Source organism: Chiloscyllium plagiosum, chromosome 5 (genome assembly GCF_004010195.1).
Source record: "Chiloscyllium plagiosum isolate BGI_BamShark_2017 chromosome 5, ASM401019v2, whole genome shotgun sequence".
Taxonomy (NCBI): Eukaryota; Metazoa; Chordata; class Chondrichthyes; order Orectolobiformes; family Hemiscylliidae; genus Chiloscyllium; species Chiloscyllium plagiosum.
In genome coordinates this window covers 19176814-19192718 of record NC_057714.1, presented here as the reverse complement: position 1 = coordinate 19192718, position 15905 = coordinate 19176814, and the positions used below count along the sequence as shown (strand labels likewise).

The 15905-nt window shown below is 41.8% G+C and overlaps 1 protein-coding gene across 10 annotated transcripts in view; it reads right to left on the bottom strand.

Moving 5' to 3' along the window:
- LOC122549739 (ubiquitin thioesterase otulin-like) overlaps positions 1-15905 on the bottom strand; it is a 66734-nt gene that overhangs the window by 40207 nt on the left and 10622 nt on the right. For 3 of the 10 annotated variants that reach the window (XM_043689662.1, XM_043689663.1, XM_043689666.1), the window contains 5 exons: positions 14204-14305; positions 11132-11335; positions 9609-9842; positions 7264-7488; positions 2076-2360 (listed from right to left, as the gene is read on the bottom strand). In XM_043689662.1, coding sequence (XP_043545597.1) covers positions 2076-2360; positions 7264-7488; positions 9609-9842; positions 11132-11335; positions 14204-14305 — 1050 coding nt within the window. The remainder of the gene's footprint in view (positions 1-2075; positions 2361-7263; positions 7489-9608; positions 9843-11131; positions 11336-14203; positions 14306-15905) is intronic. The other 7 variants (XM_043689665.1, XM_043689669.1, XM_043689672.1 and 4 more) reach the window with 5 other exon arrangements.

The following is a 15905-nucleotide window of genomic DNA, read 5'->3' as shown; positions in this document are numbered from 1 at the left end:
AGTAGCCTACCGTGGGGAACCTTATCAAACGCCTTACTAAAATCCATATATACCACATCTACCGCTTTCCCCTCATCAACCTCCTTCGTCACCTTTTCAAAGAATTCAATAAGGTTTGTGAGGCACGACCTGCCCTTCACAAAACCATGCTGACTCTCCTTGATCACATTATTCCTATCCAGATGTGCATAAATCCTATCCCTTACAATTCTCTCTAAGACTTTGCCCACAACAGAAGGTTAGTTATGGAGCATATCCCCTGGACTTCCTTACAAGTACAGGGCACCAGAAAACGGAACTCTTTTATAGGATGTGGCAGCCCTTTTTGAACTATATAGACGCAGACTTGCTGGCTGCATTGATTAGGGCCTTTGTGTAGCCGCCGGGCTGTGTCTGGAGGGCCAGGGGCCCCTGAGAGGAAGAATCCCGAATAAATATGGGTATACCAACTGATGTTCCCGGTGATGGGAAGCTTTGGTGGGGTTGCGCTGAGCATTGTAATTTAAGTTATTTTCCCTTGATTCAATCCAATTTAATTTAGTTTATTTTGTTTGATCATTCATTGAATTGTAGCATGGGTAGCTTTTTTTAAAATCATTGTTTCTTTTAAACTGTTTGTGGAGTAGACTACGAGTTTGTTTATTGTTTGTTATATTATAAGATTGTTATACTATTCTGTAGTAATTTTATAATTTTGTAAAAAAATTCAAAATCTTTTCTCAATAAAAATATTTTAAAAAGGGTACAGGAGGTGGAGAGAGGCCTGAAAGTGAATAAATAACCTGGACCTGCCGGGTCACACCCCAGAGTGCTGAAGGAGATAGGACAGCAAACTGTGGAGGCTTTGGTGGTGATTTTTCAGGAGTCATTAGAGTTGGAGGGATGCCAGACAATTGGATTATGGCTAACGTGTAAGAAGGGAGGGAGGCAGAAGACAGGAAACTAGAGGCTGGTTATTTAGAGTCCGTTATGGAAGATGCATACTTGGAAGTGCACGGTAAAATTGGGCTAAGTCAACATGGCTTCATCAATGGGAGGTCATGCCTTATACATCTGTCAGAATTCTTTAATGACGTAATGAACAAGTCAGACAAAGGAGAACTGGTAGACCTGGACAGGCTAGGAGAGTGGACATAGAACTGGCAGATGGAATGCAATATAGAAAAGCGTGATGTAGGAAGAAGAGCCACAGACCTTTTTTTAAATTGGTCTTGGGATATGGGTGTCACTGGCAAGGCTTTTATTGCCCATTCTAAACTGCCCTTCAACTACGTGGCTTGCTAAGCCATTTCAGAGGGCAGTTAAAAGTCAGCCAAATTGCTGTGGGTCTGGAGTCACACTAGACCAGGTAAAGATGACACAGCTTTCCTTCCCTAAAATGACATCAGTGAAGCAAATGGGTATTTCAGACAATCAGTGCACGGTCGTAAGTAGGCAATTAATTATTCTAATTATTAATTCTTTTAATTTTTCTTTTTACGGACTTTGAATTTCACCACCTGTCATGGTGGAATTCAAACCTACGTGCATAGAACATTAGTCTTGGACTCTAGATTACTACCCAAGTGATTTTTACCTCTTTGCCTTACCACGGATGTAATGAAACAAATACTAAATTTTGCACTTTATTTGAAAAGCTTCACCCATTCCGATTCAATTTAGAAAATGTGCAGATTTCCATAGAATCCCTACAACATGGAAACAGGCCATTTGGCCCAACAAGTCCACTCCAGCTCTCCAAGAAGCATCCCACCCAGACTCTTCTCTCCCCGCCCCCCACCCCCCCCCAAAACCTATGCCTGGAACTGCACATGTCCTTTGGCTAATTCGTCTAACCTGCACATCCCTGGACACTGAGTAATTTTGCATGGCCTAATCTGCACATCTTTGGACTGTGGAAGGAAACCAGAACACCCAGAAGAAACCCATGCTGACACAGGGAGAATGTGAAAACACCATACAGACAGTCATGCTAGGATCGGAATTGAATCTGTGTCCCTGACGCTGTGAGGCAGCAGTGCTAACCACTACACCATGCCAGTGCGTAGAGTTGCACTGCATATTATACAACATACCCATCAAGGCATTCTTGATCGGAGATCTTCTTATTTTCAGCAGTTTCTTTAGCAACACCGCCTTCGCAAAGACTTCTTTCATCGCTGGAGAGATCATCTTTTAGGTCTGGTATATCTGACACCAACTCAGTAATTTGCACATTTGAATGAATGAGCTCTTCACTTGCTTGGCAATTCTTCACTTCCTCTATTCCACAATCAGATTGTTTATTTTCAAATGTCTTGGCTCTCTCTTCACCTTCATGCAAGACCGCCTCTGCCTGCTCATGCTCCTCCTGGAGACCACTGTTAAAATAAAGGCCAAAGATTATCAGAACACATAGTTGTTTCGTTTGTGTTTTCTAAGTGTATGACCATCTGGCTCAAAATGGTGGCTCAGGTTCGTGCCCATCATTGCTACACTCACTATCTTAGTTGAATGGTTGGATGAACATCATGCAACAAGTATATAAAGAAAAAACCATCTCCTCACCTAACAAGTGAAGAAAATTTTTTAAAACTTAGCACCGCACTCTCTGTCCAAATGTTCTATTGTTAATATTTTTCTTCTAAAGCAGGGTCAATAGCAAGTAGTGGTAAATTCTATGGACATGAGAAGGAGACACAAGAATATCCGATCGGCAGGAGAAAATGACAGGAAATAGGAAATAATAAACCAATGCCATCACGTCCTATTCAGTAGATCAAACATCCACTGTATACAGCATACAGTACTGAGATAGTTGAATCATCGATAGTCACAGGTGAGGTGCCGGAAGACTGGAGGTTGGCTAACGCGGTGCCAGTTTAAGAAAGGTGGCAAGAACAAGCCAGGGAACTATAGACCAGTGAGCCTGACGTCAGTGGTGGGCAAGTTGGTGGAGGGAATCTATATGGACTTCAGTAAGGTGTTCGACAAGGTTCCCCATGGGACACTGGTTAGCGAGGTTAGATCTCATGGAATACAGGGAGAACTAGCTATTTGGATACAGAACTGGCTCAAAAGGTAGAAGAGAGAGGGTGGTGGTGGTGGTGGAGGGTTGTTTTTCAGACTGGAGGCCTGTGACCAGTGGAGTGCCACTAGGATCAGTGCTAGGGGTCCACTACTGTTTGTCATTTACATAAATAATTTGGATGTGAGCATAAGAGGTATAGTTAGTAAGTTTGCAGATGACACCAAAATTGGATGTGTGGTGGGCAGCAAAGATCACCTCAGATTACAACAGAATCTTGATCAGATGGGCCAACGGGCTGAGAAGTGGCAAATGGAGTTTAATTTAGATAAATATGAGGTGCTACATTTTGGGAAATCAAATCTTAGCAGGACTTATACACTTAATGCTAAGGTCCTAGGGAGTGTTGAACAAAGACTTTGGAGTGCAGGTTCAAAGCTCTTTGAAAGTAGAGTCGCAGGTAGATAGGATAGTGAAGGTGGCGTTTGGTATGCTTTCTTTTATTGGTCAGAGTACTGAGTACAGGAGGTGGGTGGTCATGTTGCAGCTGTACAGGACATTGGGTAGACCACTGTAAGAATATGCGTGCAAATTCTGGTCTCCTTTCTATCAAAAAGATGTTGTGAAACTTGAAAAGGTTCAGAAAAGATTTACAAGGATGTTGCCAGGGTTGGAGGATTTGAGCTATATGGAGAGGTTGAATAGGCTAGGGCTGTTTACCTTGGAGTGTCGGAGGCTGAGGGGTGACCTTATAGAGGTTTATAAAATCACGAGGGGTCATGGATAGGATAAATAGACAAAGTCTTTTTCCTGGGGTGGGGGAGTCCAGAACTAGAGGGCATAGGTTTAGAGTGAGGGGGGAAAGATATAAAAGAGACCTAAGGGGCAACTTTTTCACGCAGAGGGTGGTACGTGTATGGAATGAGCTTCCAGAGGAAGTGGTGGAGGCCAGTACAACTGCAACAATTTAAAAGGCATCTGGATGGGTATATGAATAGGAAGGGTTTGGAGGGATATGGACCAGGTGCTGGCAGATGGGACTAGATTGGGTTGGGATATCTGGTCGGCATGGACAAGTTGGAACGAAGGGTTTGTTTCTGTGCTGTACATCTCTTTGACTCTAAGAATTTCAAATGTTAAAACCTAATGACTCTTGCTTTATACTTGTCCATGATAACCCCATAGGGTGAACTAGTTGAGAGAGAAACAATAGGCCTTCACCAAACCTCTTTGCAGATCTTGAAAGTACTTCATTGTCATTTCGTGGATGTAGTGTCACAGTTGAACAGGTAGGAAAGATCCCAATCAGGTAGGAACCAAAATTAATTTAGTTTTGCCAACAAAGCTTCAATCAAAAGCAAAAAGTTAAAGAACCATAAGCCAAATAACCAATTGTGGACCAACCTTTTGAATGCCATCTTAACATTCTCCAAAATGTTGAGCAAAAATTAATTTTAAAAAATGTGTCCTCACTTAAAGGCAGCATTGTACTTTTGAAAATCACAGCTTTAACTGAAAAGACTAAGTGAAGCATTGGTTCCTTTAAGAATCAACATCAAAACTAGAGTTAGGTTCTACAGCATTACACTTGTACCTTCTAAATTGAACTATAATACTTGAAATATCTAAATTCATAGAATGGTAAATGAAAGAACTGAAAATAAATGTACAAATACCTATATTGAGTTTAAAAAGTGTTGAATTTTTCCTGGTGGGCATCCCACAGGCCAGAGGACGAGGGTGCCTGCTGAGCTGCAAGTTGTCAATGACTGTGTTGGCCAAGGGAGAAGCGGAGGGAGGGGGGGGAAACTGCTGAGTTACAAAGCTGCCGATGCCTCACAAACCAGGGAAGAAGTAGACTACTGCTGAGGCACTGACATCACTGACACTCTTGGCCCAGGAGGAGAAGGGGCTGCTAAGTTCTGAAGTGGCTGGAATTGGGAGGGGCAGTGACTGCTATGTTGGCAGAACCACCTGGCAACTCCAGTTGGTGGCCTGGGATACGGTGGGTACTTATTGTAAGTCTCATTTAGCGATGCAGCAGTGGGAGTGGCTGCAAGTCACATCAAAATGGTGCCAATCGGGTCAGGTAATGTTCAGTAAATTACATCTTGTGATGAATCTTGTGCTGCTCAATGAAATTTCTGATCCTAATAATTTACCAATGTTAAGTCAAAACAATGCTAAACAGGCCCACTTTAAATGCAGATTCCCTGTAGAAACATGTTGCCAAGTCTAGAAGAAAAGGTATCTTTGATATGTCATAACAGAGTTAGGAATGTTTATTTCTACCCCAGGTTTGCACCATTGCAAAACTCAAAGTTCAGTAATATATTAACATTAGGTCTGGAAACTCAAGTCTGCACTCAACTCCCAGTCTGCACATTTTAGTTGGAACATTTCAATCGAGAACAAAACCAGCATTTCAGAAGATGTCAACACTTAAGGCCTATTCTCATTTCAAGTGCCAGCAAATTCCTGCCAGAAAGGTTCAACAAAGTTGAATGAATGTATTGACAAGAAATTAAATATATTAAATTATCTGTGCATATAGCCTGCTAAACATAGTCGCAACACTAGTCTGGTTTGGCTTTTACTCTGTTAATGTAAAAGTCCAGACGCAAACTTCTGGGGCACCTTCTAACAAAATAAAAATTGTGATTAATCCTATTATGTCCATATTTGCCATAATGCAAAGAAAGAATGTTATCTTCGTAAACTGGGGAGAACTTGGATATACTTAAGACCCAAGACAGGTTACGCTGTAAAATATTTTTGTAAGAGTCATAGGGATGTACAGCATGGAAACAGGCCCTTTTGTCCAATTCACCCATGCTAACCAGGAATCCTAAATTAATTCAATTCCATTTGCCAGCACTTGGCCCATATCCCTCTAAGCGCTTCCTATTCATATACCCATCCCGCTGCCTTTTAACTGCTGGAATTGTACCAGCCTCCACCACTTCCTCTGGCAGCTCATTCCATACATGCACCACCCTCTGAGTGAAAAGGTTGCCCTTTAAACCTTGTCACTCTTACGCCTCTAGTTTTGAACTCCGCTACCCCAGGAAAAAGACCTTGTGTATTTACTCTATCCATGCACCTCATGCTTTTATAAACCTCTGTAAGGTCACTCTTCAGCCTCTGACACTCCAGGGAAAATAGCCCCAGCCTGATCAGTGTCTCCCTATAGCTCAAATCCTCCAACCCTGGCAACATCCTTGTAAATTTTTTCTGAAGTTTCACAGCATCCTTCCCATAGCAGGAGACCAGTATTGAACACAGTATTCCAGAAGTGGCATAACCAATGTCCTGTACAGCCGCAACATGACCTTCCAACTCCTAAACTCATTTCACTGACCAACATAGGCAAACATACTAAATGTCTTCTTCACTGACCTATTTACCTGCATTTCCACTTTCAAGAAACTATGAACCTGTACTCCAAGGTCTCTTTGTTTGGCAACACCCTCCAGGACCCTACCATTAAGCCCTGCCTGATTTGCAGCATCTCATGTTTATCACTCCTCAGCCCATTGGCCTATTTGATCAAGGTCTTGTTATACTCTGAGGTAAAAACAATGACTGCAGATGCTGGAAACCAGATTCTGGATCAGTGGTGCTGGAAGAAGGGCTTTTGCCCGAAACGTCGATTTCGAAGCTCCTCGGATGCTGCCTGAATTGCTGTGCTCTTCCAGCACCACTGATCCAGAATATACTCTGAGGTAACCTTCTTCACTGTTGACTACACCAATAATTCTGGTGCCATCTGCAAACTTACTAACTAGAACTCCTGTATTCACATGCAAATCATTCAAGTGACAAAAAACAGTGAACCAGCACCAATCTTAGAGCACATTGTTAGTCACAGGACTCCTCAACCCTCCATCAGCACCCTCTGTCTCCTACCTTTGTGCCAGTTACATATCCAAATGACTACTTCTCCCTTAGTTATTATTGTAAAAATTTGTTTGCGTCCGAACTTATGTCCTCTTTTACCTAGCCAAAGTGCTTCCTGACAGGCCCACTAAAAGGTTGTCAGCTTATCTGTCAAAGTATTTACTCTCCATTGTGATCAGCCATTTTTTCAATTAACTACAACACCACTGAGACACGAGACCTTGAGTGCACTCAAAAATTAAAATCAGAACTACAATTCTTTAATCATCTCAAAACTTTTCTTGTGATTCAAGTTTATCCAGTATTAAAACAGCTTTTTGTCAAAAAGGAAACGCAAAAAAACAAAGAGAACTGACCTATCACTGCAGTTGCTGTCTTGAGAAAGTCTTGGTCTTTTTGCAGTGCTCATGGAATTGCCCATAATAGAGGTGCATGGCCCACCTACAGATTGTGTATGCAAGTTGCTCTGACATTTTTGTGACACAGTATCAACCAGCTCGTTGCTTTCATCACCTTGCACAGTTTTTGGCATTGCCTCAATGTCATCACATTTTTCCTCTCTTTCAGGTTTCTCAGAGGTGCTGCAGCAAGTTTTTAGAAACACTATGTAAATTGATTTAATGATAGGACAATCACAAAACCTTTTTGAAAGCTTCAATTGCTTTGTTACAAGTCAGTCAAAAAGTATAATACTTTCACTTACTGCCTTCTTCATTATTACACAAAATACGAAGGGTCTATAAAATACAAAATGCCAAACCCCCCCGAGGTATCCACTTTTTGTTAGTGGAAACTGCTCCATAGTTAGTTACTGTGATTTTCAGCCGTTTTCTTTTGTTTCATTCAATTGCACAGGTTGCTACAGTCAGTTTCTCTGCCTCCTTCCAAACTTTATGTGTAATGAAATCAAGATGGCTCAATTTTGATGTTTAGGCATTGCTGATTGCAGGTAGCAGAGTTCATAATATTAAGAAAAGAAACAGCATTACTCTTTATTTGGAAATCATTATGACAAACCAATTACGGGTCTTCTATTTGATGCTCGGAAGAACAAACTTCAAAGTGCTTTTTTTTTAAAAAAGTGCCGAGGACAGCTTGGTAAGTTATTGAAATAACTAATCAAAGTTCATGAAATCTTGTCTAGGAATTAAAAGTCTCAAAAAAAAACTAGTTTACTTTCACAAGACAGATCTATCAGCTAACTCTCAATTAATTAATATTTTGTTGGAGTATTGAGCATACAGTTTTATTGGTTATCAGACTTTCCACCGGTTTATTAAACTAAGCTTTTTGACTTCAAAGCGTTATTTGTATTTGAACTGAATCTACCATTTCACAGCTCTGACCCTGAGCAGCGTTGTCGCAAACTTTAAAATGGGCTCAGGTGATTAACTTCAGGGTCCAGATCTTCTGGTCAGTGATAAATCAGAAACTTTTACTACTGACTACTCGTGAAAATTAAACTTTTAATTTAAACATTGAAGTGACTGGACTTCCTCATGGAGCTGCAACACGGAGAAATGTGTGTGGGTAAGAAGAGGCAAATGCGTAGAAGTCAGAGCTGCTTTTGAAGTAACTGAAGAAAGTCGTACACTTTCTTCAGGTTTACTACCCTAATATCTCAGAGCTGAAAATGTGTTGCTGGAAAAGCACAGCAGGTCAGGCAGCATCCAGGGAACAGGAGAATCGACGTTTCGGGCATAAGCCCTTCTTCAGGAATCTTTCAGGGGCTTATGCCCGAAACGTCGATTTTCCTGTTCCTTGGATGCTGCCTGACCTGCTGCGCTTTTCCAGCAACACATTTTCAGCTCTGATCTCCAGCATCTGCAGACCTCACTTTCTACCCTAATATCTCACCCCTGCTCACACTTGCCAACTGTTGGTGGAGTGGGGTTGGGGGTGGGAAGGCATGCAGAGGTGAAATGGTATCATGAACAGTGGCAAGAGTGGTTGAGAGCTGAGCTCGGGTTGCTAGGTTGCTGGAGCAATGGGCAAGGTGTTAGTGGGTAGATTTTGCAGTGCCAAATGGGGCTAAAGACATGCAGCAGTAAACACTGCCAGAACTATTATCGGATTGGGGTGTTTGGGGAGCAGGGACTGAAGGAGTCAGAAATGCAGGAGTCCTTGGACATTCCTGATTTAAAGTCCTGGGTTCCTGAAACTGGCTCTAGACCTGCCAAGAACAGTTCTAAATACTTCAGATAATCTACATGGTAAATATCATGCTGGCAGCCCTGGTTTCCATACGGAGTACGTTCACTGACTTTCATACAGGAATATCTGCGCCCATGTACTTCATTGACCTCATCATTAAATTATAAATCAGCCTCCAGGGTGCCCAACACAACTTTGAAATTAGCACTGAGTGCATTTACATTAGATGGACTTTAGCAGTTCAAGGTGGTGGCTCACCACAATCTTCAAGGAGAATTAGTTTAACCCACAAAGCCCACTTAACATGAAAGAACAAAAAAAATTAATTCTATGGATATAAAAATGATTATTAAAAAGCTTGCTTGAAATTTGTCCAACTACCACAGATAAACAAGATTTTATAGTCATTCTTCAGATGACTAGTTTATTGAAGCTAAATAAAAACTCAAGTGGCAATAATTACTTGATGTATTTTGTGATGGTTAGGAAGAATTGCAGATTTGGTGTATGCAGCAAACTGAGATCATTTACATAAAATTTACTTTACCTTATTCCTTCCCAAGAATTAGAATCAATTTGGTGATCTTCTGCACTTGTAATACCATTCAGAGTAGGTGCTGGTTTGAGTTCTTGTATAACATTGGTATCCTGAACTTCGCCTGCAAGTTTCTGAAGATTACTTTCACTTTCTATCTGCTGCGCATTGTGCAGAGAGTTATACTTCTCATCCTGTACAAATTCCAAGTTGGGCCCAGTCTCAGCTGAAGGTCGCAAAGAGAAACTTAAAAACAATTAGACAATAATCCTGATGATTCAGTTGACAATAATAGAACAGATTTTCTCATGCAACAGATTTCTTGAGATATTGAGTGAATTTTCTTTTAAAGAGGTGTTGCTGTTGTTGGCCAATCTATAAGCCCAGAGTCAAAAAGTGTGGTGCGGGAAAAGCACAGCCAGTCAGGCAGCATCAGAGAAGCAGGAGAGTCGATCTTTCGAGCATATGCCCTTCATTCCTAATGAAGGGCTGATGCTCAAAATGTCAACTCTCCTCCTCCTCGGATGCTGCCTGACCAGCTGTACCTTTCTAGCACCACACATTTTGACAATGATCTCCAGCAACTGCAGTCCTCACTTTCTCCCAATCTATATCCCAAATTGGCTACATTTTAAAACATTTAGCAATGATGCAACAAAAACCCATATGACTATAAGATCTTTCTCAAATACAGTGCAGATAGAATTAGATCATAAAATGTCAAAGTAAATGTATTGTGTGAACACATAACACATGCAATTAATATCCATAATGAAGAGTTCAGATCCTAAACCTCAACAAGGGTTTCTATTCTTGCAGCTCAAGTAGCCAAAAGTCAAATATAGTTTTTATTAAAAGGACACCTGCAATAGGAACATTTCATTACTTATTCTCTCACTTCTTTACAAGCCTCCAAAGGGAGTGATGAAACAAACTCTGATGTGGTCTGAGCATTCATGACTGTCCAGAGTTTAGCTAAACTACTCAATGAATTAGAGCTGAAAAGTGTTGTAACAGAAAAATGTTTGAAGAGAAACCAAAAAGCTGACCAATTAACTAATTCCCCAGAGCAGATGTGGTCATGCTGCTGTTGTAATTTACTGATTAAGTTTGCCTTCCAACTTCTGACAATAACAAAGATACCTGTTATATCAGAGTGCTTTTAGGCAAATGTGATGAGTTACTTTCCATTAGGGCGTTGATTTTTAAACAAGTCAAGCATATCTCCATGAATTTAAATCTTAGGTCAGATTAAAAAGTTTAAGCTGTAGAATTTCTGACCTTCAGCAAACCGAAAGTGCAATGCTCTCTTTATAGTCTCACGTGCCCACAGTCTTTTAATAATTAATGAAATGCTGCATTCCAGATTAACACATGAAGTATCATCTTCAAATACTTCAAAACATATGTGTTTATTCAACAACCTTTTTGTTCAGTTTTGTTTGGTTCTTATCTTCTCTCCCTGTTCCCCCCAAAACAACTCCTGCCCTTAGACAAGTAGCTTAGACATTCAACCGGAACAAAATGCCACTTACTTTACATTTTGCAGTGTTTCAACATTAAAGCAAAGATCTTCAGTTCTACCGAGTATAGATGGTGTATTTAGTTCTGAAGCTACAATACTTCTCTGCACTGCACAAGCTTGTTCTTGGTAACTGTTTTTTAATTGTTGTATGTTGGTGCCATATTCTTCACTTTCAAGGTCTGCTTCAATTGCAACTGAAGACTGTGGGGAGAAACTTTTAAAAAAAAGTGTACTGTTGTAGAGCCGTTAACACAGACCACATTCCTTAAACAAATGCAGCAGACTGTCTTGGATAGGTGCTAAAGATTCATTAAGGACTGTAATGTAAGAAATACAATCAAAATAATACCTGTTTTAATTCCACATCCCTTGCACATTTAGATTCAAAGGAGTTCAAATCTATCCAGATTCCTCCATCTTATTCTTGCACATCCACACCCAGCTAGCTTAAATTATCTCTTTCCCTCTCAATAATGCTACCCAAATATCAATATTAGTTTATAGATTTGGCATTTGTGTCAGCATACCAATTATACCACAGCACGTTTCTGAAAGACTGTAGGTTGACACTTGAATGCACATTAAAAACTGGATGCAGATAAGATTTTGAAAATTCTCATATTCTTCACTATTCATAATTTTAGGAGGAGCTTTCGGAATCCATGTGGAGCATCTATGAGTGTCAGCACATCAATGAACCAATAAATTGAACGTGGCGTACATCAGTGTATGGGCACAGATAAGAACATTTAAAAAGTAGAACTCCCCTTGCTGAAAAATGCACATATGAATCCTGGCAGCAGGAGGATCTGACTCAGAGGTGGCTCCCTCTATTGGTCAAACAACATGATATATACTATATCGTAATTAGGATCAGCCAGAGACCATTCAGCCCCTCATCTAATCAGTAAGATTATGACTGATCTGATCAAGGCCTCAACTCCACATTCCTGCCTCCCTCAATAACAACCGACTCTCTTGTTAGTCAAGAGTCGACCTTCCTCTGATTAAAAGTATTCAATGACTTCACCTCCACCATTGTATGTAGAGGAATGCTTCACACATGATAACCCTCAATAAGAAAACGTACATACTCAAACTTTGCCTAAATTGGACATCCTTTAATTTTAAATGGTCCCCTAATCAACTTACCATAGGGTTCCCCAGAAACCCTAACCACCTTACCATACATCAAAGTAGTTTCAGAAATGACAGCCAGACTACTAAGACTCCTCGGAATCCCAGTAGCACACAAACCCACCAACACTCTCAAACAAAAACTAACAAACTTAAAAGACCCAGTACAACTCATGGACAAAACAAACATCATCTAAAAATTCCATGCAAGGACTGCCACAAACACTACGTAGGACAAGCAGGAAGAAAGTTAGCCACCAGGATACACGAACACCAGCTAGCCACAAAAAGACACGACCCTCTCTCCCTTGTAGCCCTACACACGGATGAAAAAAAACCCACAATTCGACTGGGACAACACATCTATCCTGGGACAGGCTAAGCAAAGACATGCCAGAGAATTCCTAGAGGCCTGGCACTCCAACCACAATGATCTAGACACCACCTATCAACCTCTCAGAAAACAAACAGGAAATGACATCACCACAAACCCCAGGAACCCCATCCAGGACAAACATATAAATAGAAAGCAGGAGACAACAGCTTTGCTTCACTTGGAAGTCGCCACTGATGAGGTTACCTAGCCAGGTAATGAAATGTCTGGATATCAAACCTACAGCTCAGCGAGCAAATCTACACCCTAAACCTCAACCCAAGCTACAAACCTTCACAAACCTTGCAAAAAAGGTCCCCCAGTTCCAATCTCTTCCACAGGAAGAAAAGATCCTTTCAGTATTCAACCTGTGAAATACTTCAGAATCCTATGTTATGATCTCATGGAAAGATATCTTCAAAGTATGCAAGCCCACCCTGTACATCCTTTCCTCGCCAGATAACTCCCTCCCCATACCAGATATCAACTGAGTCAATTTCTCTGAACTGCTTTAATGCATTTGGATGTTTTCTTAGATAATGAAACCAAAATATAACAGTACTCCAATGTTCAATACTGCCATAACAAAACTACTTTTGCCAACCATTCACCATGCAATAAATTACAGCTTACTGATCATCTTTCTGATCAGTTGGTGTACTTCATAGTAATTTTTTTTGAGATTCATATATCAGGACATTCACATCCTCTGCACCTCTGATTACTGCAATTTTCCACCATTAAATAATGGCCTAGGTTTTCCAATGAGGATTAGAAACTTTTTTGCTCAAATCCACCTTTGAAATGGAGTTATTAAAGTAATTCTTTTTACTTGACATGTCAGTTATGAAATCTGCCATTACTGCCTACTCTTATTACCGCCTACCACAAACCTACCTTCATTGGACAATATATGCATTGAGATCCCTACAGATCCACACAATACAAGGCTGGCGTTATCATAAGCTTCATAGAGTTAAAGCCATTTTTCACTGTACAAGCTTGATGCTGAAATAGAGCACATCAAAGCCATCCTGAGAGATAACAGCTATCCTGATTAGAGAATTTCTCCCTGTAAACAGCACTAATGGGCCTAAGATCACCACTTTTGGTCCTGAAATATACCCTATCTACCGGAGACAAAAGTCTCTCAAAACGTCAGCAACTGATGAATAGAATGCTGCCATCAAATCAAAAAGACTTTCTGCCAATTGTGCAAATTAGTAATGTGATTTATGAAGTTCAATGCCAGTGTGATCCTGGGTACGTATGATGTGTCCCTTAAAGACTAGCAGATTGTATCAAACAGCAGGTCACTTCAATTGTCTGCAACAGGGGAGATATTGACTGTACTCAATCAGCCCATGCTTGCAAAAATCTAAACAGTGTCCAACATTAGATGGGATTCTGCAATTGGATAAAATTTGTTAAATGCTCCTGATACTGCTCAGAATGCAGATGACAACCAACTTCAGACCGTTAGTCAACAAAGAACACAGCAATGGTACAGGCCCTTTGGCGTTCCAAGCTGCAACAACATATTTTGCCCTTCCAGGATCTGTCTTGACTTACAGGTTTTGTCTCCCACTATTCCTTTCCTCTTCATATATTCGTCCAGGTGCTTCTTGGATGCTGCTGTTGTGTCTACTTTCACCAGCACTCTGGGAGAACGTTCTAGGAATAACCACATATTAGTTAAGAGTTCTTTAATGAAGTGACCAGGAAGGTTGACGAGGGAAGGGCAGTAGACGTAGTCTACATGAATTTCAGTAAGGCCTGTGATAAGGTTCCACATGGTAGGCTGCTCTGGAAGGTTAAGTCGCATGGAATGCAGGGCGAGCTGGCAAATTGGCTTGATGTTAGGAAGCAGAGGGTAATAGTGGAAAGATGCTTGTCGGACTGGAGACCTGTGACTAGTGGAGTGCCTCAGGGATTGGCACTGTTTGTAATCTGTATCAATGATTTGGGTGAGAATGTACAAGGCATGATTAGTAAGCTTGCTGATGACACTAAAATATGCGGTATTCTGGACAGAGAGGAAGGTTATAAGAAATTGCAGCAGGACCTCAATCAGCTGAGGAAATGGGCCGAGGAATGGCAAATGGAGTTTAACATAGAGGAGTGCGAGGTCTTGCATTTTGGAAAGTCAAATCAAGGGTTTCATGGTGAAAGATAAGGCCTTAAGGAGTGCAGTGGAACAGAGGGATCTTAGACTTCAAGTTCACAGTTCTCTGAAAGTGGAGTCACAGGTAGACAGGGCAGTGAAGGAGGCTTTTGGCATACTGGCCTTCATCAGTCAGAGCATAGAGGTCGGGAAGTTATGTTGCAGTTATGGGGGCTGGTGATGCTACACTTGGAGTATTGTGTTCAGTTTTGGTCACCTTGTTATAGGAAGGATTAGTGGTGCTGGAAGAGCAGCAGTTCAGGCAGCATCCAAGGAGCTTCGAAATCGACGTTCTGTGCAAAAGCCCTTCATCAGGAATACATGTGCCTACCAAAGGGGTAGCCATGGGCACACGTATGGGCCCCAGCTATGCCTGTCTCTTTGTTGGCTACATAGAGCAGCTGATCTTCCATAATTACACCGGCACCACTCCCCACCTCTTCCTCCGCTACATTGATGACTGCATTGGCGCCACCTCGTGCTCCCGCAAGGAGGCTGAGCAATTCATCAACTTCACCAACACATTCCACCCTGACCTTAAATTTACCTGGACCATCTCTGACACCTCCCTCCCCCTCCTGGACCTCTCCATCTCCATCAGTGACGACCGACTTGACACTGACATCATCTACAAACCCACCGACTCCCACAGCTACCTGGATTACACCTCTTCCCACCCTAACTCTTGCAAAAATGCCGTCCCGTATTCCCAATTCCTCCGCCTCCGCCGGATCTGCTCCCAGGAGGACCAGTTCCACACAGAAAACACCAGATGGCCTCCTTCTTTAGAGACCGCAATTTCCCTTCCCACATGGTTAAAGATGCCCTCCAACGCATCTCATCCACATCCCGCACCTCCGCCCCCAGACCCAACCCCTCCAACCGCAACAAGGACAGAACGCCCCTAGTGCTCACCTTCCACCCTACCAACCTTCCCATAAACCAAATCATCCGCCGACATTTCCGCCACCTCCAAACAGACCCCACCACCAGGGATATATTTCCATCCCCACCCCTCTCCGCCTTCCGCAAAGACCGTTCCCTCCGTGACTACCTGGTCAGGTCCACGCCCCCCTACGACCCACCCCCCCATCCTGGCACTTTCCCCTG